Below are 25,010 nucleotides of genomic sequence, written 5' to 3'. Positions count from 1 at the left end.
TACTAAGAAATTAATCTGACATCAAAAGCGATGGAAAAAAAGTATTAAAAAGTATTACTCCTATATACAGCAACACGAGGAGGTTTACCTAACGAACTGAAGATTACTCTCACTGGTATTAAGGGGAGGGAGAAAGACTCACGTTGTACAGTGACGACGAAGGAGCACTTGGCCCTGTTCCTGTAGGGGTCCATGGCCACGTAATGCACGGGGTAGGTTCCTGCCGTCAGGTGGCGTCCGGGCTCCTGTGCATTTTTTATATGTGTTCCTTATTTTGCGGTTTTTAAAAATGAATGGTTGTTGTAAAGTTTCTGTGGTCACAAAATATCTATCTATCTATCTACCTCCCTACCTACCTATCTATCTATCTATCTATCAGTCTATCTAGAGGTGGATGTGTCATAATACAGTTATAAATCCATATTCTGTCGACACCTCCACTAATTTCAAAAGGCTCTTGTTGAAATGATACAGGTTAAGTGTGTTTTTATGGCTGTAGTGATAAATTAACATGATTTCTACATTACTGACAGGAAAAACACTCTTGAGAACCCGGCTAATCATCTATGTAGTCTTTGAAAGTAGTCGTGGTGAGAAAGCAACGCGTTTCAGAATACGGGCCATACGGAAAACCAGACAGGTAAATACTAATATGTTTGTATTCTCATAAAGTTCAGGTATAGATGTTCGTGTATTCTCAAAAAGTAAGATTTAGTAGAGGTACAGAAACCAGATAGGTAAGTATTCATACATTCGTCTTCTCATAACAAAGGAAATACTGAAAGACAGACAGGTTAATATTAATCTGTTCGTATTCTCATTAATTAAAGTACCGGTACTGAGACGCAGGCAGGTAAATACAGATATGTTCTTCTCACAACAGCATAATGTTTGTTTTAGTTACCTACGTCTACAAATCAGTTTCAGTTTCGTGATGTTCATCTTTAAAGGAATCCAATACTAATTACTGTCAGCTCGCTAAGTTTGGTCAAAAACATTCCCACTAATTTCGTGTGATCAAAAAGAATCACCAGCGGCAATTTTCCACACGTTATAAACAATTAAGTGATTTTTATGCAAAGACACTCAGACAAAACTTTTACCGGTGATGATGAGGAGCGCGAATAAAACCCTTCCACTCACCAGCGATTTCCATAAGTGAGAGATTTCCACGTTGTCCTTGAAGAGCGGCTCCTTCCACATCACCTCTGCCGTCGCCTGCCCCTCCGTCAGCAGCACCGTGAAGGACTTAGGGCACCCGAACACCTGTGGGTCCTCCTTGTCTGCGGGGAGAGAGACCCTGCAGTGTGTGGCTGTGAAGGGGACCGGTAGCAGAGGACACTACTAACCTAACCTAACTTCACCTAGCCTTTAGATTCTGAGACAACTGTTGACTTACTAACCAAAACCTGGAAGTTCTTGTGGCATAAATGAAGAAAATTAAAGAAAAAGCGCGACATTAACGATAAAACTACAGAAGAGAGAGAAAAAAAACATAACTTACCAGACACATCTGAAACAAACCACATGTAACTTACAAATCAAAAAAGAAAAATGAAAGGAAAGAGTGATACAGATTTACAGAAAATACTGAAAGGCAAAAAACACTAGAAAAAAAAAAACCTGACAGCATCACATAACTTAGCAAACAAAGATCAATGGCATAGATTACAAAACTACTGAAAAGTAAAGGGAGAGAAAAAAAAAATATAGTTTACCAGTGATATGAAACGCGACTGAAGTGAATGAATATAACGAAAACAAAACACTAATTACAAAAAATGCCAAGAAAATTAGATGAACAATATGAAACAGTAAAATTTCCTCCAATCAGTAATTCCACAACAAAAATTCTCTCCGCACAGCAATTCCTCGCCAAAAGTTTCTTCCAGTCAGCCATTCCACGCCAAAGGTTTTCTCCACGCAGCAATTTCACGCAAAAATCGATCCACGCCCCACAGCCACTCACCTCGCACCTCCACTATGAAGGAACACGTGGCGGACTCGTCAGACATTGGGGAGCGCGCCACGAAGGTCACAGTAGTCTTCCCCGCCGGCAGGTCCGCTTCCAGCTGCTTGGCCCAGTCCGGGGAGGCGTCCACGTACCTGCAGGACACGCCTTCGTCAGCAGGTAAGACAGGTAAGAATGTGGTACTAAAAATACTGTATTCTGAGTGAAGGCTTTTTTTTTGTGTGTGTGTAAGAGGGGCACAGGCTACCAGAGTGTCAGTCCCTAAACAGAGGTAGGAATGTAGTGTAAGTAAAAGAAATTGAGACGACAATACTGAATTCGTAATTAGAACACTGAATACCTTAGTAATTATTCCTGTGCTTATACATAATATTCGTATGAGTGTTTAGCTGAACATTCATCAAAGTCATTTTATGTTTGTTAAGTCATGCAGGTGTGCATTTATCAATACAAAACACAGACAGACACAGACAGACACCAAGAGCGGCGAGCAAGAAACAGAAAGGATTAAAAGTAGTAGAGATAAAGCTTTTTTTTTTTTTTGTTTGTCAATATATGGAATTCATTTTATACCCGAACAGTTAATTTTTTTACGTCTTGCCACTCATGAGGTGAAGCAAGAAGAGGTCAGCAATGACAGTCAAGAAACTGGCGGGGACCAGACTCATCACCGTAAGGCAAAATTAGAAACAATTTTGATATTTTAGTGTGGGGAAAAATTTTGCATGCGCGAAATGTTTCCTCACACAGAGCTGAGGACAAGGAAAGTGACAGGTTGACAGACTGGCGAAGATGAGACAGGCAGCAAAGCTCATCACCGTACGTAAAGCGAATTCAGTATTATGGTGCATGAAGAAAATTTTGCAGCCACGAAATGTTTCTCCACGCTGGACTGAGGCAAAGACAAAAATCTTGCTGGGAAAGACTGACAGACTGCGAAGATGAGACAGGCAGCGAAGCTCATCACCGTATGTAAAGCAGGTTCAATATTTCGCTGCATGAAGAAATTTTTTGCAGCCACGAAATTATTTTTTTTCACACTAGATTAATGCAAAGACAGGAATCGCGTTATGACAGACTGACAGACTGCCGAGGATAAGACAGGCAGCATGTAGCCAAGCAGAGCAGCGGCTGTAATGAAGAGGCGGAGGGAGAGCGTTACCTCGGGTCCTCAGAGTCGCGGGAGTCGCCTCTCCTCCGGGAAACACTTGGTGCATATCTACAGTACAAGACCACCTCAGGTTAGCTCCCTAGAGAGGCACCTACCAGCCCGCAGCCTGAAGCTGATCTGTCTTGAGGCGTGAGGCGATGTGTTTGTGTGTGTGTGTGTGTGTGTGTGTGTGTGTGTGTGTATGTGTTTCGTAACCAGGAAACACCAAAGAGATGAAACACGAAAGAAGAAGGAAGAATATGAGACAAGAGTGGAAGAAGGTAGAAATGTTTATGTGTGGCAGGGTGGATAGATGAGTGGCTGTGCTCGCGTGTGTGTGTGTGTGTGTGTGTGTGTGTGATGTAAAAATGGGCTATGAAGAATAGAAAGCTGTAAGTCTTACACTTTTACAATAGTCTTAGGTAATGCTTCCATAGACAACTATCTATACTCGTACCTCAGTGCAGACTAAGTACACATATACATGCATCCCATTTACTATATACAATTAATTCTTTCTGTGTCACTTCATTCATTGTTTCTAAAGGAAAGGACCAGCATGCAGTGTGCCTGGGGAGAGGCCTGGAGGCAGCCACACCCCTGGGGCTTATTAGTACGACCACTACCCTGTGAGGTGATGCTGGGGACGTGGAGTTAGTCACACTACCGCTTCACTACCGCTACACTATCGCTACACCAGGAATGTTACCTCAGTGTTGCTCTGTATACTTATAACCATGACTAGATTAATTAACGGTGTTTTGTTTGCAATTAGTAACACCAGTAGTTCCACAAAAGGTATATAATGAATTTAGAGTGACAAAAATTAATAAATTATAAAAAAAGAACACAGTGCTTTAGTAAAATTACGTACGCCAGTAACACAGGAAAGTATAAAGGAGATGATTTAATATAATGAATAATATTATGAAAGATTACGCGGGAAAAAAAACAAAATTATAGAGTGTTCCTGGCGGCGGCGTAACAGCATCAAAGGACAGCCAATTACTGAGGATTTTTTGATCATGTGACGCAAATTAAACCTCAACCCAATAGAGAGCCGCGGCGAAAACAACATATGCAGAGCAGGAGTGACACATAGCTTAAAAAAGAAAAACACAGAAGCACATACAGAGAGAGAGAGAGAAAAAAAGAATCATTACATACACTGGCCCCACGAAGGCAAGAAAAAAAAAAAGTGACCTGATAAAATGAAACACATTCCTTTACCACAAAAATGCGAAAAACAACGACGCTAAACACAAAAATTCGGGCATCCCTTCGTAACCCTTCCCTCACCCTTCCCTCGCCCTCCCTCATCTTCCTTCGCCCTTCCCTCGTACTTCCCTGCCCCTCACCTGAACCAGTCCACGTTTGCCTTAGGTTGTGGAAGGCGCACGTAGGCGGAGTTCATGTGGGGCGCCAGATCCACCTGCACGTCACTGGGGCACTGGATGAATGGCTTGAGGGAGTCTGCGCCGGTAGGAAAGACACGGTAGCACGTTAGGATATTGAAAAAAAAAGGATGTATTAGGAGTTATAGGGTAAGATTATGGTAAGACGTGTTAGAATTTAAAAGAAAGAACGCGGTAGTACATTAGTGTATTGAGAGAATTACATATTAGGAGTTATCGAGTATAGCTTATAGATGTGGGTGTAAAAGACAGGAAAAACATTGGCTCGTAGGAAACACACAGTGGCACGTTAGAGTAATGAAAGAAAAACGTGTTGGAAGTTACTGGGCATAACTTAGCAGGCTGTGGATGTAAAAGGCACAGGAGAAACATGAGCCCGTAGAGAAGACACGGTGACACGTTTGATTATTGAAGGAAAGATATATTAGGAGTTGAGGAATAAGGTTATGTTGGGATGCGGTAGAATGGATATTGAAAAAAAAATGTATTAGGAGCTGTTGAATAGGATTATGGTAGGATGCGTTAGAATGTAAAGCAAAGGATGCAGTGACACTTAAAAGGAGTTTTCATGTAGGATTATGGCAGGGTTTGTAAGGATATAAATATGTCCCAATATAGAAGACACGGTGCCACAACGAGATATCCAAAGAACAATGCTGGACGTATTAGGATATAAAAGGAATGTATGGGAAAGGATATCTGAAGGGGAGAAAAAACAAGACACGCTACCTACGAGTACAAGGAAACTATGGAAATCTGTCAATATATACGCTGAAGGAATTGAGGAATGAAGGTGACGTGAGCAAAAAAAGTGACGTGAGCGATATGAGAAACGTGAGACCACAGATTCTATGCGAAATAAGTAAAGGGTCGATGAGGAAGGGAGGAGGAAAAAATGGTTGAAAGGCTTCAGATTTCAGGAAGGATCAAGTTGGGCAGAAAAAAAAAAGAAAAAAAAAATGGAAAATATTCTGACGAGTAAAAAAAAAAAAATACTTGTACCATTTGCATAAAAAAGACTGACACCATTTTTATTGAGCTGCCCATTTGTTTTTCTAATTTATTTTTAGAGTCTGCATGGAGGAGAAAACTTAGGAAGAGATCTCCACCTGTACCTGTGTATGTATGTCCCTTTTAATACATTTCCTTATTTATTTCCTATTATTATTTGTTTTGCTTACTAACTACTAATTTATACACCACCACTCACCAACACACACCACTACCAGCACTCTATTAATTAATCACCACCACACACCACCACGCATTAAACAATCACCCTTCTCATCACTTCCACTTACCTCTTCACCACACCAAACATCACAACAAACACTCATTATCCTCACCACACACTCATCTTTTCCACCACCACTACCACACACCACAGTAGCACCACAACACCGTACCCTGTGATGCAAAATAGGAAATTCATAACCAACACCATGGAGACTCACCATTTTCACCACACACACCCTACCCTCACTCTTTCCACCTCTTTATACCCTCACTCACTCACCCTTTTCACAGTACGGGCTGGAAGTTTCAGGGGACCATAATCCACTAGTCTGGCAGGTCCTGACGGGGTTCCCCACCACTCTGTACCCCGGGGAGCAGGAGAGGTAGCAGTGCTGGCCCACGCTGGAGGTTCTTCTGGTACACCTCTTCGGCGATACCCTCCCGTGGTCCACGTCAACGAGCATAGCACACTTCATGGCTGTTTGTGTAGGGAAAGTAGCGTGATGTGGTGTCACTGATAGTAAGGTGATAATATTGTGTTATTTCTGGAATTTAAGTTGTTTGATGTGGTGTTTTTTTTTTTTTTTTTTGTAGTTTTGTGATGTTTGGGTTTTTATCTCTGTCCTTGTCTCTGTGTCTGTCTGTTTTTTTCTCTCTCTCTTTCTCCTTGTCTCAGTATTTGCCTGATTCTCTCTCTCTCTCTCTCTCTCTCTCTCTCTCTCTCTCTGACACGCAGTACTTAGTTTCTAGTTTATCAAGGCGAAAATGAACATCAACACCAAACTCTTCCCCATCGTACTCAAACGTAACACCGCTCCACTTTGCCTTTTACTTCACACTATATGCAAATGGAAGATATAACTCTCATGAATATAGACCGACACAAAAGCAGGTACATAACATACCACACATCGAGTTACCTTAAAAGTTTTTCCTCATAACACAATTACCCGACACACAAACACACACACACACACGCACACATCAAAAGTGCGACTATATATGCAAAAAATATTCATAGACACAAAGTTACCTCGGCACGTAGCAGGGTTGGCGGACCAGACACCAGTGGGGAGGCAGGTGGCATTGGGGGAACCGTGAAGGGCGAACCCGAGGAAGCAGGAGATGGAACAGGAGGTGCCGTGAGGGTAAGCGTTCCCAATGAGGTTGTGGGAGCAGGTCATTTCCCCGTGCAGAGGCGCCACCATCACAGGACAGAACGTTGGGTTGGCTGGGGAGGTCGGGAAATGTAAGGTGGCTGTGTTTATGTGAGTTATGGACATATTCAATAGGGAGATTTTAAGGTTTAGACAAGTTGAAAGGAGTAAGGTGGAAGTGTATATGTAAGTTATGAGTATAGTCAATTTGGAGCATAAAAGGTTCCTTGATCTCTGAAATGTATGTCTGTCTATGTATCTGTACGTCTGTTTATGTGCCTTTCTATTCACCTATCTGTCTATCTATCGATTTATCTGCCTATTCCTTGTTATCTTTCTGTCTACTTATACCTTGTGTCTTACTAACATCAACACATCGGTAACAAAAACAAACGGCAAAGTAACACACAGGCGTTGCACCTCTTGACTTGACTCACCCTCGCAAGAGTGTTTGTCCCTTCCCAGCTCGTAGCCACGAGGGCAGCGGCAGTGGTAGGAGCCGATAGTGTTGAAGCAGTCACGCGCACACCCTCCGTTATCCTCCTCGCACTCGTTCACGTCCCAGCAGCGGTGAGCGGCGCTGGAGGACACGAGGAGAGAGATTTAAATGTTTTAAAGGACACAATACGAGACGGATTTTCGAGGAAGTTTTAATGTTCCTATTGACAGTTTAAGGTCAGAATCCCTTAAACAATTTTCATCTAATTTGTGTATAACTTTTACAGAAATTAGGTGGCCATACGTGTCATATTGCCCAAAATGTTTGTTAATTAAGTTTGCTAACACAGTTTATTTATTGGATTTTTAGTTTTCGAAAATGTCAGAACACAGAAAATGTCAGAACATAGAGAACTAAAATTTTCACCCAGTCTCCGAAATTCTTGAAATTCTGGTCTCCTTAACCAACATTCTACACTGTTAGTAAGAAAAACACTCAAGAGAAGTAACATCTTTGCCCTTATGAAAGACCAAAGCGTTTAAGAATACGGGTTTAAGTTTAGTGACACACAAACCCACATAAACTTACTCGTACTAAATCCACACCCAGGAACACAAGACTGAACACTCACTCTGGCCTCGGTCTGAATCCTGTCTTGCACGAGCAGTAGTAGGAGCCTGGGATGTTGACGCAATCGTGTTCACAAGGAGACTGAAGGCACTCATCGATATCCACACACGTCAGCAAGTCCTCCCCCAGCTTGTACCCTTCAGAACACCTGCAGAAGGAAAGATACAGGTATGAATATAAGACCAAATGACATATTTTATCCCTTTTGGTTCATCTGGGTGAGCTACGTGAGCCTCCCTCCTCCTGTCATGGGCTAGGGAAGGAAGAGTCTCATGTGAATTAATCCTGTCACTCCGCAGAGGGTGTAGGCGTTACCCACTTGTTGCAGGAGAAGGATCCCTCAGTGTTGATGCAGCCGTGCGAGCAGCCTCCGTTGGCCAGCTCACACTCGTTGATGTCCTCACACGTGGCCCCGTCCAGCCCCAGGGAGTACCCGAGGGGACACTCACACCTGGAGGAGATAGATGGCGTGAAACATTGGCGGCAGCGCGGACCCCTGAAGGCAACACTACACGGGCATCTTATGATCACACAATTACAAGTGAAATATAACGAAATGAGTAAAAAAACGTAGTGTATAGTGTATGCTAACAGTTCCTCCCTGCAGAGTTACCTGAAGGACCCCCTGGTGTTGTGGCAGTGGTCGCTGCAGCCTCCATTCCCATCGGCACACTCGTCCACGTCCTGGCAGGTGTGCCCGTCGCGCCCCACCTCCATCCCCAGGCGGCAGTGGCACTCGTAGCCGCCCTCCGTGTTGACACACTTGTAGCTGCAGCCTCCGTTCCTCTTGTCACACTCGTTCACGTCCTCGCAGGTGTGGTTGTCAGCGGCGAGAACAGTGCCGGCGGGGCACAGACACGTGTAGTGACCCTCATGGTTGGTGCACTGGTGGGAGCAGCCGCCATTCTTCACTCCACACTCATCCACGTCGAGACAAGTGCGTCCATCCACCGCCAGCGTGAGGCCAGCGGGGCACCCACACTCATGGGAACCCACCTCGTTGATGCATTCGTGTGAGCAGCCGCCGTTGTCTGTGTCACACTCGTCCTCGTCGTCACAAGTGTGGGAATCTTCATTCAGCACCAGACCTGCGGGACAGCTGCAGGTGTAGCGGCCGTGCAGGTTGTGGCAGGTGTGAGAGCAGCCGCCATTGTCTCTGCCACACTCATTTATGTCCGAGCAGGTCAAGTCATCATCCTCCAGCAGGAAGCCCGGTGGGCAGGCGCAGTGGTAGCGGCCCAGCTGGTTGACGCACAGGTCCGAGCAGCCTCCGTTGTCATTCTCACACTCGTCCACGTCCTGGCATCTCCTGTCGTCCCGCAGCACGAAGCCCTCGGGACACGTGCACACGAAAGAGCCCTCGGTGTTGGTGCACTCGTGGGAACATCCGCCCTTGTCCACGTTGCACTCGTTGATGTCCCAGCAGGTCTTGTTGTCCCGCCCCAGCCAGTACCCGGGAGGACACGAGCACAGGTACCCACCATCGTCGTTCTGACAGATGTGGCTACAGCCGCCGCGGTCCTCGCCACACTCGTCCACGTCCACACACTGTCTCCAGATGACGTCATTGGAGACCTCGAAGTTGGTGACGTCCTCGGAATAGTCCATGTCGTCGTAGTGGACGTCGAGGCGCCAGCCATCAGGACAGCCACACTCGTAGGTGCCCGGCAGGTTGGTACACAGGTGACTGCACCCACCATTGTCCTTCAGGCACTCGTCGATGTCCTGGCACTCGAATGCTTGGCCGCCCTCAGGCATCGTCATCCCCTGCGGGCACTGGCACTCCATCCCGCCCTCAGTGTTCACGCAGAAGTGGCTGCACCCGCCGTTGTGTTCCCGACACTCGTCCACGTCAACACACTCGTGGCGGCTGAGTGACCCATCATCATCCTCCAGGAAGATGTAGCCTGAGGGACACCTGCACTCGTGTCCGCCCTCCAGGTTGTGACACTCGTGGCTGCAGTTCCCGTTACTGTCTAGACACTCGTCCACATCGACACACACGTGGAGCTTCTCATGCGTACTTCCCTCCTCCAGGAGCTGAAATCCCTCGGGACACAGACACTTGTAGCCGCCCTTGGAGTTGGAACAGACGTGTGAGCAGCCTCCGTTATCCTCGTCGCACTCGTCCACGTCCACGCAGGTGTGCTCGTCCACGAAGAGCTTGAATCCGGGCGGGCAGTGGCACGTGTAGGAGCCATTGAAGTTAGTGCAGAAGTGCGAGCAGCCGTTGTCCACGCCGCACTCGTCGATGTCGGCACACGTGCGGTTGTCGACGGAGAGTTCGAAACCATCGTGGCAGAGACAGTCGTAGCTGCCGGGCAGGTTGAAGCACTCGTGCTGGCAAGTGGACAGCTGCAGCGCACACTCGTCCACGTCGCTGCAGTGGAAGTCGTCCTCCAGGTCATAGCCGGGGAAGCAAGAGCAGGAGAAGGATCCCGGCTCGTTCAGACATTCCTGCGGGAGAGAGGAATGAAGCAAACCGGTTTAAAGGATAAATTGTCTTCAAGGCGATCTGGTCTAGGGTGACTCACCTGCTGACATCCACCGTTGTCCTCGGCACACTCGTCCACATCCAAACACGAGGCGCCGTCGTCGGAGAGGACAAAGCCTTCCTCGCAGTCACAGTAGAAAGAGCCTTCCACGTTCTCGCAGATCTGGTCACACCCTCCGTTGTCTGCAGCACACTCATTCACATCTGTGGAGACATGGGATCAGAACCTTACTGAATTCCTCTAAATGCACAACCAGACATCAGTGTGACGAGCAGACTGATTGAGAGAGGAGTGAATACCGAGGCAGGTAACGCTGTCCGGGGAAAGGCTAAGGCCCTCGGGACACTCGCAGGTGAAGGAGCCGTCAGTGTTCGTACAGCCGTGGGAGCAACTGCCGCTGCCTGCCTCACATTCGTCATCGTCTGCAAATGATCATTCACTTACGTTACTCTTCATATCACTAACAGAAAGTAACTTATTCTTATTATCAACAGAAACTAACTTAGTCTTTCCACCACTACAGGATCAAAGCCTCTGCATTTCTGCATTACCCATTTATTAGTATTCCAACAGAGAAACCTTTCATAACCATACAAAACAATGTAAAAGTTCAAGATATTACTCACTTTTACAAGTATACCAAACCACACAAGAAAAAACTGAACAACTCACCTTCACACGTCCTGTTGTCGTGCATGAGGGAGTAACCGACGGGGCAGGAGCAATAGGCGCCGCCGAAGGTGTTCACGCAAACATCGGAGCATCCAAAGTTATCCTCCTCGCACTCGTCCACGTCGCTACAGTCGTGCTTCCCCTCCTGCAGGAATCCCTCGCCGCAGGAGCACTCGTAAGACCCCGGCGTGTTGGTGCAATCCTGAAGAACATGAAACATTCGTATTCAAGCGGGAGGTTTGAAGACATTTCTCAAAATTTGGATGGCTCTTTCTGACTGTACTCTATAGGGACTGGGGCATCAGTATCGCTTTTTTTTTCTTTCTTGTTCCCTTAAGCCACGAAAAAACTCTTCTCTTTATCACAGTCCAGCTGAAAATGGGCTTTGACGTAATCGATGTACATAGAAAACATTTTCCCTTCTGTTTTTCCCCGATTTCTATAAAGCTTCGTTCTTAACCGAGCCACAGCTGATCATGACTGGCAACCTTCCGCCGCTGTTGGGACCACATTCTGAAGCGCTTCTATTTCGTACCACGACTGCTTTGAAAGGCTCCAGTTGAAATTACGTAGAGTTTTTAAGGCTCTCTTTATGTTCCTAGTGACAGATTCACAAGATTTCTACATCATTGACAGGAAAAACGCTCTTGAGAACGCGGCTGATCATGAAAATAGTAGTGATGAGAGAGCAAAGCGTTTCAGAGTACGGTCCTTAGTCAGGTATTCATTTATCTGCTGTCATGATGCGTGTGCCGGGTCGCCTCCATGCTCGTGATAGGAAAAGAGTGGGATAACGTTTGAGAGCATTCATCAGTGTCGGTCTCCGTGTCTATGTAACCCAGTGATCGATTTTTCACGGTTGCAAATAGCCAGACATGTCGTGGAGTTCGATGGCTTGGTTATCTGTTCAGTGTATTGTCTATGTTTTGCTTTTAGTTGCGTTGTAGATTTTCTGAAACATCCACTTCGCTTAGAGACTCCAGTTTTAGAATATGACGAATTGTAAACGTAGCAATTAAAATTTGGTATGGATACTGTATACAAATAGAAAGAAAAAAGATTAATCTACGTATAAAACTATTGTACTCGCGCTATATTTGTAGTTTCAATCGATACATAAGCTTTCACTTCACAGACACACGGACAGAGATAAGAACACTTCTCACGGTCACGGCCATGAGCCACGCATCACGTAGTACAAATAGACTCCTTGGTGTGACGTAAGCATGACATCACTCCCCCGACTGAAATAGCAGTTCATCCTTATTGAGATCCTGAGGTGATGAATAGCCATGAGGAGCATCTTACCTGCTGACAGCCACCATTGTCCTCGGCACACTCGTCCTCGTCAACGCAGGTGTGATTGGTGGCCAGGACGTGCCCCGCGTGACAGCTGCACAGGTAGGAGCCCTCCGTGTTCTCGCACACCTGCTCGCACCCGCCGTTATCCGAGGCGCACTCATCTACGTCTGCCGCAACAGGTGGAAAGAATGGTGTTACTGACCTAAGGCTTTGTCATCTTTATTGTCGCGTTTCTCGTGTTATAGAGCAAGAAACGTTGACAGTGTCTATATCAGTGTGCAGTCTATGATATAGTCTTATATTCTTACACACACGCTTAAAATATCACTGCTTTTGATGTGGATATAAGCAGGCCTGAATTTCGAGGCTTTTCTTTTTAAGTATGCTGCCATTTATAAGTGTGGGAAATACTCCCTTGCACTCCTAGTCTAAGTGAGCCCCGCCAGTCTGGTGCACAAAGGTGGCCCTGCCTGATTACCAGAGCAGGTGGCCAGGTCAGCCGCCAGGAGCAGGCCCTCGGGACAGGTGCAGGCGTGGGAGCCCTCAGTGTTCTTACAGCCGTGGGAACACTTGTGCTCCCCGGAACACTCGTCTACATCTGCGTACCAAGAGAAGGGACAGGTAAAGGGCCTTGCCTTCACCCTCCTGCAGGGGAGTTATTAATATCCTCGCGGCATTGTTTCCCTCATCTGCTTGGGACAAGGTGTCATGAAGAAACTACATTAATGATAGAGCTTTATTTGTACAACAACAATTACATTTGGTTAAGTTAGTAGGAATAGTAAAGAATTACTTAGGTGAGAGAAGAATCAAAAGAATTTTTTACCGCGACAGGTGAAACCATCAGGCGCCAGAGAGAGGCCGCGCGGACACGTGCAGGCGAAGGAGCCCTCGGTGTTGCGGCAGCCGTGCGAACACCCGTGCCCCGCCACACACTCGTCCACGTCTGCGGGGCAACACTCGCATCACGCACCCACTCACCTCTCTCATCAAGAGTTTGTTTTGTCACTTGTATTGTGCATCAGTGATAAAAAACAAATATTACCAGAGGAAATGCAAGCAGTAATATTCTGACCATCATCCACTCAATAGCAATGACCACTAAGCAAAAAACCTCAAAAATTTCCCTGCGTCATTCCTCCTCACTAGGACATCTCTTACCTACACAGGTAATGAGATCAGTGTGCAGCGTGAGGCCCTCGGGACAGGTACATGTAAAGGAGCCGTCCGTGTTCTCGCAGCCGTGGGAGCAGCCGGCATCTTGGGAACATTCGTCGATGTCTGCCGGAGAGCAAAGCTGAGCCAACTGCATGCACGTGACTATTGGCGGCGGTGAATGCATTCTGACGCCTCTGTTTTTCCTTGTGCTTTGTAACAATGAACAGCAAGGCAAAGGTGGAATCTCAGGCGAGAGTTTCAAAACGCTCCAACGCATCTTCATTTTCTTTAGCGATCCTTTGAAAGATTTCTTATCACTAGCCCTTGGCCTTCGTCAGTATTGCAAAAAAAAAAAAAAGAAAAAAAAGATGAGATTTCTGACATGCTTCTGTAGATAAAAATACAAAAGGCGGCAGCTACAGCGGTACTCACCTGTGCAGGTAGCGAGGTCAGATTCCAGGGCGTGGCCGGCGGGGCAGGTGCAGGTATAGGAGCCTTTAGAATTGCTGCAGCCGTGGGAACACTCCGCCGTCCCGTCCTCACACTCGTCAATGTCTGCACACGAGAGACAAACGGCAAATCTCTCACTGCACGACGCAACTTAACTCTTTACCAGATCTTATGACAGAGAACGCGTCTTAAATCATTGACCTTAGCAAGTTGTGTACACACGAGAGATAAACGGAATATTTTACACTGCACAAGACACGTTCACTTTCTACCTGATTTTGTGGCAGAGAACACGTCCTAATTTACTGACCTTGGCAAGTCTTATCGTCCTGCGCGAGGGAGAAGCCAGAGGGACACGCACAGTGAGCTGAGCCGTGAGAGTTGACGCAGATGTCCGAGCAGCTGAAGTTGTCCTCCTCACACTCGTCCACGTCTGCAGGGAAGAGAGACAGAGAAACCGTGACGCTGAATCCTTAAAGAAACTAATCGGGTGAAGAACGAGCGCCTTACAAACTAATACGGTTAATTGTTCCTTGCAGACTGTGGGGCGAAGAAGAAAGAGGCGACCAACAAGACCCACATCCACATCACTCACATCCACCAACTTCACCCCCGAGCCACACCCACCTTTACAGCTTTCGCCGTCCTCCGTGGGCACCAGACCGGCGGGGCACTGAAGGGCATGCACCAGTTCGTCCTCCTGGGCACACCGGTAGCTGCCCACCGTGTTGATGCAGCCGTGGGTACACCCCTTCGCTATATCCTCGTATTCACACTCGTTGATGTCTATCGGCGGAGAATCGATAAGTAAATGAATTAACAAGACTCAGAGGACCCTAGAGTTTAAATAATAAATAAGCGTCGTATTAAGATCTGAGGAAGAAATATAGATGAATAGAGAAGAACTGGAATATATCACGTCAACGAATGGTGACTTAGAGAGGAAAATAAATAAGTAAATCAATAGTGTCCTAGAATAAGACTTGGGGTATATTTCATTGATGTAAGGCATCGTATTAGGATCTGAGGAAGAAATATAGAAAGACAGAGCAGAAATGGAGTTTATCACATCAAAGAGTACTAATTTAAAAGAATTAACTTATAATAATTCAGTGCAGTGCTATTAACGCCACAACACCCGCCATTCCCAAGCACTATGCACTCAATACTAGCACTAAAATTAATTATCTATCTTTCCACTTCAAAATTATGTCAAGAAATGTGGCAACAAGCTCATATCCCTGCCAGCAACAGCAGTAAATCACTCATTACTTTAGTGTGCGTTACCAGGTGAGGGAATGAGAGAAAACGGATTTTTTTCAAGGGATCACTAACTTTTTTTATGCGTCTTAAGTGATGCCCATAAATTACAGCCTCAAGTATTTATTCCCTCGTCTCTCGTATATTAAAATTCACCCGGGAGGTCATGCGATAGCCTCTCACTTCCTTTATAATGGGAAAGAACAGATATTTCACGTCTATATTAACTTTTATCCTGTCTTCTACTCAAAATATGTATTTCAAAACTGTAACGTGTAAGATATTCCCTTTAACTTCGTCTATATACACGGAAGTCGAAGGTAATGCAGTCTCTTGACCATAAAACCAATGAAAAGAGGGGTTAATCGTAGTATTAGTTCCTCAAAACCCAGAATGAAAAAAAACTGGAGGTAACAGAGAGAGAGAGAGAGAGAAAGAGAGAAATTAACTCCAAAATTTTCACGACGCTGCAGGAAGGCGACGAAGAGACAAGAGACACTCCGATACACTCCAGAACACTCCAGGGGCATCACCTTCGCACGTCTTCCAGTCCATCGCCATCAGGAAGCCCTCGGGACACGTGCAAAAGATCTGGCCGAAGGTGTTGAGACAGATGTGTGAACAGCCTCCGTTATTGATCGCACACTCATCCTCGTCCTCGCAGGTGTGGTTGTCCTTCGCCAGGTGTGTGCCTGAAACACTCCCAAGGTCAGGACGAGGTGAGGGAGGGGAAGTGAGACTGAGAGAGGTGAAGTCAGAGGCACATGCAGGCATGAGAATTGGGTGTGGCGGGGAAGGAAGGAGGAACGGGGAGGGGTGAAGATTGGAGAGAAACGGGAACGGTTGAGGACTGGAGGGGAGTGGGGTAGGGGAGGGGGCGGCCTTGTGAGGGAAGGGTTGGGGTGTGAGGGAGTGAGGACCGGGTGAGGGTGGTGAAAGGTGAAGGTCAGACGGAGGAAGGTAAAGAGGTGAATGAGAAGAGAATGAGGTGCGTGGTGGAGGGAGGAGAGAGGGGGGAGAGAGCAGGCCAGGTACAAATCGCTCAAGAAGAGATATACTGCCTGCGCCCTGAACGTAACTGCTTTCTCAATTAGTTTTCAATACACCAGTACTCATATATAATAATTAACTACAATTAAAATCCAAATCCTATTATTTTTTTTCCCTACACCACCAGCACAATCTTGGCCGTATCCTTAAACGCTTTGCTCTCTCATAAGAACTATTTACAATGACCACAGAGATGATAAGTCGTGTTCTCAAGAGTGTTTTACTTATTGACTATGTAGAATATTAGTTAAACTACCACTAGAATCATGAAAACACCCTTGAAAACACCAAGAAATCCAATTAGAACATGATACAAGTTGTCGAGATAAGGCGTGGCAATATTTGAGAGAGAACAGACCTCGCATTAACTCCCATTAACTTTAAACTCAAGCCGAATGTTAACGTCACGCGGGATAACACTCAGACTTTACCGGGAAGATTATGACAGGTGCAGTAGTAGCCGCCCTCCGTGTTGTGACAGGTGTCTTGGCAGGGGCCGTGGCCGTTCCTCAGCAAACACTCATTCTTATCTGCGGGTGAACACAAGGGAGGGAGAGAGAGAGGGAGAGAGAGAGAGAGAAAGAGAGAGAGAGAAGAAAAAATAATGAAAAATCTTGAACCATCTCGACTCGCTATTTAATCACATAATTCTTCGTCCTCACATTAACACAAATATAATTCCCAAGCCCTGAGGATGACGTCTGTTTATGGCGATTTTAATGAAGTTTCCCCTCCACTCAAAGTTATGGGGCAAAAAAAAAGGTGCGGGAGGCGGTGTATCCTGAAGGTGAAGGAGCACATACCGATGCAGGTCTTGCCGTTGGTGGCCAGACGGTAACCCCAAGGACACCCGCACCGGTGATAGCCCAACCTATTGACGCAGGAACCCCGACACCCGCCGTTGTTCACTGCACACTCGTCCACGTCTGCGGAACACACCCACCCCAGTCAGGTCAGTCTACTCAAGGAAGTCGCTCCAGCACCTCACACATTTAGCTTCTCTCTCTCTCTCTCTCTCTCTCTCTCTCTCTCTCTCTCTCTCTCTCTCTCTCTCTCTCTCTCTCTCTCTCTCTCTCTCTCTCTCTCTCTTAATATGCATTTTGACTTCCCTGCTATCTACATTTTTAAAGGAGCAATATTGAAGTCAGTCCAACACCTCATAAATTTAATCTCTTTTTTCCCCTTACGTCCAGTTTGGCTTCCTTGTTATCTACATTTTTAAAAGAGTATCAGAGAAGCTTAGCAAGAATATTAATAAGGGGAAAAAATAGTTTAGAATCTTAATAAAAACAAGATGAGCTACTGTGGATATATAAATATATATAAGCGTTTTTTTTTTCCGCTTTCAAATATTCGTATATTATAGTTTCCCTGTTTTCTGCTTTTTATTTTAACAGTAACAGGGGGAGTGAGGTGAGAATTATTAACTGTACATGGAAAAAAAGAAGAAATTGGCTCCTATCAGAATGTAAAGCGCATCACGAGTTCTCTCTTCTCTACGTTTCAGCAACAGTAAAGTCTGACAGCAAGAACATTGATAAAAAGAAAAATAAACTTACGTAGCTGTGAAGATAAGCAAGCATCATTACACACAAACATAAATACACAAAAAAAAAAAGAAAAAAAACCTTGAGTACCTCTGAAAATCAAATATCAATACACTAATTCTCACCACACACAGCTCAACACATCCTCAACACATTCTCAGCATATCCACAGATGTAAGCATGCCATAAACCCCCGGAACATAACATAACACGTCAGGCAGAAGACAAGACTAAGGGGGATCACTGACACGTATCACAAGTCCAAACTCCCAAACATTCCCGCTGTGCTACATGTATAACCTTTGCCCGGAGGAAAGAACTCGAGTGGAAAAGATATTATATTTTTAATGATCCCTTCCGCAGCACCCGTGACCCTAAAGAGGAAGGGAAAACATTGAGAAATAAAAGAAAACATGGGTTCCCGTCAGCTTAGCCTCGCCAAGGTCGTGCAGCGCAGCACCTGATCCCCACACCTGTGCTGAGAAGACATGTGCCGGAGGGGGTGAAGGAGGAGGTAGGAGTGACGGAGGGAGGGAAGGAGAGAGAAAGAGAGACGTGGGCTATACAAAACACCACACAATTCATACAGACAAGCATCATTCACACTTTTAACCCATCAATAACAACAATAACAGATCACTTACCCAAGCAGTTGATTCCGTCCTCGTCCAGTCTGAAGCCCTTGTAGCAGAGGCACTGGCGCCCTTCCTCAGTAGCCTCGCAGATCTGTTGGCACCCTCCGTTGTTCTCCCCACACTTCCCCGTCGTGGCTTGCTTGGCTGTGAAGCGGATGAAGGCACAGAGAGAGAGAGAGAGAGAGGAGAGACAAGGTGAGCGTGTAATCTTCCGCTCCTACATTCTTCTTCTTCTTGTATTCTTTGTTTATTTTCTTTCTTTTTATTTTTTGAGAGAGGTTGGGGTGAGGTGTGTAATATATGTTTTTTATTGTTGTTATTGTTGTTGTTGTTGTTGTTGTTGTTTGGTGGTGGTGGTGGTGGTGGTGGTGGCTGCGAGTGATTTGGGTTTTTTTGTTTCTTTCTTTTTTGGTGGTGTTACATTCTTTACTGTTATTTATTTTTGTTTAGTTTTGTTTGGTTTTGGTGTATAAATCATTCAGGTTTCTTCCCTATTATTATTATTATTATTACTATTATTATTATCAATATTTATTCATAGTTGCTTCTTGATGACTACCTTTCTTTCTTTCTCTTTATTTATTTATCTTCGTGTGTGTGTGTGTGTGTGTGTTAGTGGTCATATTGTTATCTACCAGTCTTTATTCCCTACTCTCTCTCTCTCTCTCTCTCTCTCTCTCTCTCTCTCTCTCTCTCTCTCTCTCTCTCTCTCTCTCTCTCCAGCCTTCGCCCCATGCCGCGCGGTCCAACCCTTGCCTCTAATGAGCTAATGGGGCAGACAACCACACTAATAACATGCATGACCCCCTAATGAGGCCCAGTTTCGCAACACCAATAAACCACCTAGGCAAGTTCACGGCCACTAAACCAGTGCGGTGATTGCAGGTGTGTCCCTAATGATAACACCTTGATAACAGACGCGCTCCAATCTCAGGTGTGTGCTTTTTTTCCCCCAAGGTTCTGTGATGATTCATAAACATCGTGTGGGTTTTGATTCAACGTAAGCCGAGTAATTACTTTCGGTAACAGCTCATTTGTGAGTGGTCGGTTCTCTTTTCTTTTATCTTTTATCTTTTTTTTTTTTTTTGAGGGGTGAGGTGCATAAGTGACTGGTTGTGGTTGTGGTTGTGGTTGTGGTGGTTATGATAGTTGTAGTAGTAGTTGTTGTAGTAGTAGTAGTAGCAGTAGTAGTAGTAGTAGTAATAGTAGTAGTAGTAGTAGTAGTAGGAGGAGGAGGAGGAGGAGGAGGAGGAGGAGGAGGAGGAGGTGAAGACAAAGAATAATAGTAGTAGTAGTAGTAGTAGTAGTAGTAGTAGTAGTAGTAGTAGTAGTAGTAGTAGTAGCAGTAGCAGAAAACAACAACAACAACAACAACAACAACAACAACAACAACACTTACCACTAACACAAACACTAACTATAAACAGCCTAACTACACACACACACACACACACGCACACACACAGACACTCACCGTAAGCCACACAGGACGGCAGCATCCCTAGCCACTTATCTCTCCTGCAGAAGAGTCTGTTGGTGAAGTCCTCGTTCAGGCGGTACCCGAACTCACACTCATACACCGCCTCCGCGTATTTGTTATGGGGCGGCGCCGGGTTGGTAACACTGGCGAGAGGTGGAGAGTAAGACTGAGGACCATCTGAAACACTTCTACGCCGCACCACCACTATTTTCCAAAGGGTCTTGTTAGCTGAAGTTACACCGGTTTTTAAGAGTGTTTTTACGGTTGTAGTGATAGATTATGAAGGTTTGTATAGTATTAACAGGAGAAACACTCTTGAAAACTCGGTGAATCATCTCTGTGGCCTTTGAAAGTAGTCGTGGTGAGAGAGGAAAGCGTTTCAGAATTCTGGCGTGAGTGTGAAGTGTGAAATAAATAAAAAAAGAAAAAGGAAAGAAAATAACTAAAAACATAAAAAAATCACAGTACACAAAACACCAACACTGCTCCAACATAGAAAACGGACACACAGCTACCTGGAATTTAAAGGGTAACTTAACTAGAACATTCCTGCCGGAGACTCACGTGTAATAGGCGCTGACGTGGGCGTGGCGGACCCTAGGCGGCGGGAGGTAGATACTGTCAGCCTCTGAGATGACGCATGACTGGTCCAGCTCCGAGAAATCGATGTCCTCCGTCTCAATGAACCTGTAGCGAGGACAAAATGAGAGCAGGAGTCCGGGAAGAGGGAGTGCGTGAGGGAGGTATGACTTGACTGGGGTGGTGGTTCTTTTTTTTACTTTCGTGGGAGTTTTGATGGTTCTTTTTGTTCATTTGGTTCTCTTCTTACTATCATGGGAGTTTTAATATTTTGTTTTTCACTTTTACGGGAGTTTTGATTTTTTTTTTTTTTTAACTTTTATGGGAGTTTCAATATTTTTTAATCTTTTCATGGGAGTTTTGATGATTTTTTGCGCTATAGAGTGTCAGAGAGAGAGAGAGAGAGAGAGAGAGAGAGAGAGAGAGAGAGAGAGAGAGAGAGGGAGGGAGGGAGACTACAAACAAACAGACAGACAGACAAAGAACAACGCAAAGAAAACATATATAACGAAGCGCAAAGCAAGACACGCGGAGGAGTACTAAAGCAAAGTGTCGGGGGTACTCAAGCAATCGCCTCTCAAGGATCTACATGACACTAAGGCGGCAGGACAGGGCGGGGGATTATCTGCATACCTGGTGTTTTGAGAGAAGTTCCCATCACTTCTTAGCCTATCCGTTGGGTAACCCTCAGGAAGACCCTCTGGAAACAGGTCCTCCAGTGCCGTGGCCTCGCTGGAAGACTCCTCAGTGTTCTCTAAGCCGTACAAGTAGTTCTGGTAATCCTGCAACTCCACGTCTTCGTCAGGATACTCTGCAGTCGAGTCTTCTGGTAAAGTTGAGGTTTCGGTCTTCTTCTTCTTCTTCTTGCCTTTTTTCCTGCCGGAGTCGCTGGAGGGTCTTTCTCTCTCACCATCAGAGGCAGCACGTGGTTCTTCCTCCATCTGCGTGTCTGCAGGGACTTCCTCACTCGTGTCCTCAGGGTAGAAATCAAATATAGTACGCGTTGTCTCCGTGTCTCCGTCCACCGTGTACTGAGGCTCGACTGGGGCAAGTACAGGCGCCTTCGGGTGACGCATTGGTGTTTCAGTGGTGGTAGTAGTCGTAGTGGTGGTCGTGGTGGTCGTGGTGGTCGTTGGAGTAGTTAAAACCTCCTGGACTTCACTCTCAATACTGGTTTGGTCGAGTCTGCCTTCCCGCGACGATTGCTGAAGCTTCCGTTTTCTGTTGCCCGTCTGCTTTTTGGGTCTTTTGGGCAGCGCCGGCTGGACTTCGATAGGCACGTCGTCGAGGGTGTTAGCGCCGACCTCAAAGACTGCCACCCCGTCATTGGTATCAAGGAGAGAGATGTCGTTTACTGGAACTTCATTCATCTCTATCCTCTCGTCCCCGTTGCCGCTGCCATTTCCTCCTTTCTTTCCCTTGTTCCGCCTCCTTTCTGGATATGCAAGGGAGAGCAGAGTCAGTAAGGGAGTGTAATACGAAGACATACTTAACAGAAGATAAACTGTTGTAATAATCTGAATTGAACACGTAGATAAATTTACACTTTGCTGAATATACACTGTTCTGATAATGTAAATATAACAGGAGGAGAAAACTTAGTGATAATTGAAGGGAAACTAAGGGAAACTGTTGTAAAAATGTGAATGTAACACGGAGAAAAGTGAAAATAATTACAAATAACTGAAGACAAAATATTCTAAAAAAAGAAAAAAGACTAAGACCCACTAAAATTAATAACTTGACTGAAAACACAAAGAAGATACAATTAAAAGATCGCTCATCCCTTACTCTTATACACAAGAGACAAGACACAAACACAAAAACAAAACAAAACAAAACAAAACAAAAACAGTTACTTTCGTTCTTCGTTAGATAAGCCAAGACAACAAATGACCTGAAATTAGTTTAATGGCCTCTATTACTTCCCCTAAACACTGAACTTAAACACCTAATGAATTCTTTAATTGACTTTACTCATCAATGCAAAACGTACCCATGAGATTACTTACCTCTCTTCCCTCCCCTGCCGTTCCTATTCTTCCTATCCTTCCTCCTCCTCCTCCTTCGCCTCCTCCTCCTCCTCTCGGCCGCAGATACACGCACGCCCGGTTGTGGGTCACGTGATGTGGAGTCAGAGGTCACCACTCCTTGCTGACCTTGGCTGACCTCATTGGTTGATCGATCCTCGCCCTGGTAGTGGTGGTGGTGGTGGTGGTGGTGGTGGTGGTGGGTAAGATTTAAAAGTAAGCATGTCTTCTCTGTTTGTTTAAGTTTAAATGCTCAAATAAGGAGAATATTAATAAAGATGGATACATATAAGAAGGCGAGGTGACGTAAAGTTGTCTTGTTTGTATTTACGGTTCATAATTGAGGTAATTACGTAACGAGAAGATGGTTAATTAGTGTGTGTCTTCATCTAATGTTTGATCTAATCGTCCTATTTTTTAGTCATTCTTATGTGGCTTAATTATCACTCTCCTCTCCCTCTCCCCTCATTATCCTTCTTGTCTTATCTTCTTTCACTCCCCGGACACACTCCTTACATTATTTCCACCCGCTATCTTCTCACCGCGAGCAAGATTTAAAAAGCATATTCAATTAACAATTATACAAATTTTTCACTTACCTCAGCTTCCTCCACCTTTCTTCTCCCTCCTCTTCGTCCTCCTCCTCCTCTTCTCCGTTGGTTTTCCTTCCTCTGTCGCCTCTCTTTTCTCCTCCTCTTTCTTTCCCTGCGCCTCATTAGCCTTTCATTTGCAGGGCTTAAGGTCGTGGTTACAGCCGCCTCCTGCCCCTCCATCACGTTCTCCTCTGAGGTTGATGGGACTTGCAGTTCTGACTCGTTCTCTCCCTCATCAGTTGCTTCCTGTGGTAGAGGAATGCGGCGGAGAAGAGGTAAAGGTCGGATTCTTGTGGTGTGGTGTGGTGGTGAGGTGAGGATGTGTGATGGTGTTGTGGTGAGGGTGGTAGTGATGGTGGTGGGGGTTAGAATACGTGGTGTTGAGTGTTGTATTGTGCAGTGGTGGTGGTGGTGGTGGTGGTGAGTATTTCTCATTAGCAATACAAAAACAACAAAAGTAACTACAATACCTGTTCTTTCGCTTTTCGTCTTCCTCCTCTTCCATTTCCACCTCCTCCTTTCTTCCCCTTCTTTCTTTGTCTTCGACCCTTTCTCCTCCTCTTCCTTTCCTCCCGCGTCTCCTGTTGACCCTGCACCTCCTCATTTTCCTCCTCTCCTTCCACCACTTCCTCTCCTCCCTTCGCTTCTTCTTGCTCCTCTTCCTCGTCATCAAAAGGGTTTTTGGTCTCTCCCTTCCCTACTTCTTCACCAAGCAGCTTCTTCAGTGCCGGGGACGTCTCCACTACATTATATGCACTGATTATATGCTGGTCCTGCTGCTCCTTATCCTCCATAGGGACCTCCTCCTCCTCTTCTTCCTCTGACGCCTGCCTCACTTCCTCTTCCTCCTGCTTCTCTATCCTGCAATTAGATCAGAGGCTTGCAAAACACAGGGTAGGTTTTGTGTTTGGTGTTGGTTTTGTGTGAGGTGATTTCTTGTTTTGTTTACTTAATGAGTTTTGATTTTATGGTGTTCATTGGGGAAAACATTGTAATTGGAAGGTTAGTAGGAGGTTGTTATTTGATGAGGCTCAGTAAAGTACATGTACGTTAAAATGTTCATGTTTTTCTCGTGATGCGCTTTGAAATTTGCTTCGTGTGTTAATGCTGGTTTTGTGGAGTTGGTGGAATGGAATTGGTTTGAAATATTATATTAAATGTAAATGCAATGTACAAAAATTGATATCCACCAGAATCAACTTATTATTTTACTGTATTAATGCACGTTTTGAGTATTTAGTTACATATATAAAGACGTAAATAATTATAATAAAATATAATCGGAATGCAATGGAATTTAAGATTGAAGGCTGACAAGAAAAAAAGGAAAAAAAAAAAGGAAAAACAGCAAAGGTTAAGTATTTGGTAGTTTAGAAACGTTAAAAAGTGTGAAGAGTATGAGGAATTTAAACAGAATGCAATGGAATTTAAACTCAAGGGCGGAGAGTGACAAGGAAAAATTAAAAAAAAAATAGAAAAACAAAACAAAACAAAACAAATAGCTAATTCGTGTTAAATATTTAGTAACATAGAAACATGAAAAGAAAGGAAAGGAAAAATGATATGAACAGAATGCAATAAAATTTAACCTCAAAGTTGAAGAGAGTGACAAAAGCATAAGAGAAAAAAAAAATAATAATAATTTCTCCTAAACATTTAGTGTAGAAACGTAAAGATGGAGAGAGAGAGAGAGAGAGAGAGAGAGAGAGAGAGAGAGAGAGAGAGAGAGAGAGAGAGAGAGAGAGAGAGAAATGTCTACC

At 45.1% G+C, this 25,010-nt stretch overlaps 1 protein-coding gene across 7 annotated transcripts in view; it reads right to left on the bottom strand.

Moving 5' to 3' along the window:
* The window catches only part of LOC135089004 (fibrillin-2-like), a 50,602-nt gene that overhangs the window by 8,756 nt on the left and 16,836 nt on the right, over window positions 1-25,010 (bottom strand). For 6 of the 7 annotated variants that reach the window (XM_063984118.1, XM_063984120.1, XM_063984123.1 and 3 more), the window contains exons 3-33: window positions 23,721-24,111; window positions 23,257-23,496; window positions 22,640-22,820; window positions 21,261-22,062; window positions 20,613-20,735; window positions 20,043-20,191; window positions 18,578-18,712; window positions 17,190-17,312; window positions 16,818-16,916; window positions 15,870-16,028; window positions 14,704-14,862; window positions 14,387-14,509; window positions 14,059-14,181; window positions 13,630-13,749; window positions 13,295-13,414; window positions 12,947-13,066; window positions 12,475-12,635; window positions 11,167-11,368; window positions 10,794-10,916; window positions 10,534-10,697; window positions 8,613-10,456; window positions 8,319-8,450; window positions 8,001-8,147; window positions 7,368-7,510; window positions 6,807-7,004; window positions 6,054-6,251; window positions 4,481-4,595; window positions 3,135-3,191; window positions 1,970-2,106; window positions 1,144-1,283; window positions 143-245 (exon numbers count right to left, since the gene is read on the bottom strand). In XM_063984118.1, the coding sequence (XP_063840188.1) occupies window positions 143-245; window positions 1,144-1,283; window positions 1,970-2,106; window positions 3,135-3,191; window positions 4,481-4,595; window positions 6,054-6,251; window positions 6,807-7,004; window positions 7,368-7,510; window positions 8,001-8,147; window positions 8,319-8,450; window positions 8,613-10,456; window positions 10,534-10,697; window positions 10,794-10,916; window positions 11,167-11,368; window positions 12,475-12,635; window positions 12,947-13,066; window positions 13,295-13,414; window positions 13,630-13,749; window positions 14,059-14,181; window positions 14,387-14,509; window positions 14,704-14,862; window positions 15,870-16,028; window positions 16,818-16,916; window positions 17,190-17,312; window positions 18,578-18,712; window positions 20,043-20,191; window positions 20,613-20,735; window positions 21,261-22,062; window positions 22,640-22,820; window positions 23,257-23,496; window positions 23,721-24,044 (6,964 nt within the window). In that variant the 5' untranslated portion in view covers window positions 24,045-24,111. The remainder of the gene's footprint in view (window positions 1-142; window positions 246-1,143; window positions 1,284-1,969; window positions 2,107-3,134; window positions 3,192-4,480; window positions 4,596-6,053; window positions 6,252-6,806; window positions 7,005-7,367; window positions 7,511-8,000; window positions 8,148-8,318; window positions 8,451-8,612; window positions 10,457-10,533; window positions 10,698-10,793; window positions 10,917-11,166; window positions 11,369-12,474; window positions 12,636-12,946; window positions 13,067-13,294; window positions 13,415-13,629; window positions 13,750-14,058; window positions 14,182-14,386; window positions 14,510-14,703; window positions 14,863-15,869; window positions 16,029-16,817; window positions 16,917-17,189; window positions 17,313-18,577; window positions 18,713-20,042; window positions 20,192-20,612; window positions 20,736-21,260; window positions 22,063-22,639; window positions 22,821-23,256; window positions 23,497-23,720; window positions 24,112-25,010) is intronic. The other variant, XM_063984121.1, reaches the window with a different exon arrangement.

Source organism: Scylla paramamosain, chromosome 32 (assembly GCF_035594125.1).
Source record: "Scylla paramamosain isolate STU-SP2022 chromosome 32, ASM3559412v1, whole genome shotgun sequence".
Lineage (NCBI taxonomy): Eukaryota > Metazoa > Arthropoda > Malacostraca > Decapoda > Portunidae > Scylla > Scylla paramamosain.
The sequence above is the reverse complement of the archived record's forward strand: the minus strand, read 5'-3'. Positions and strand labels throughout refer to the sequence as shown.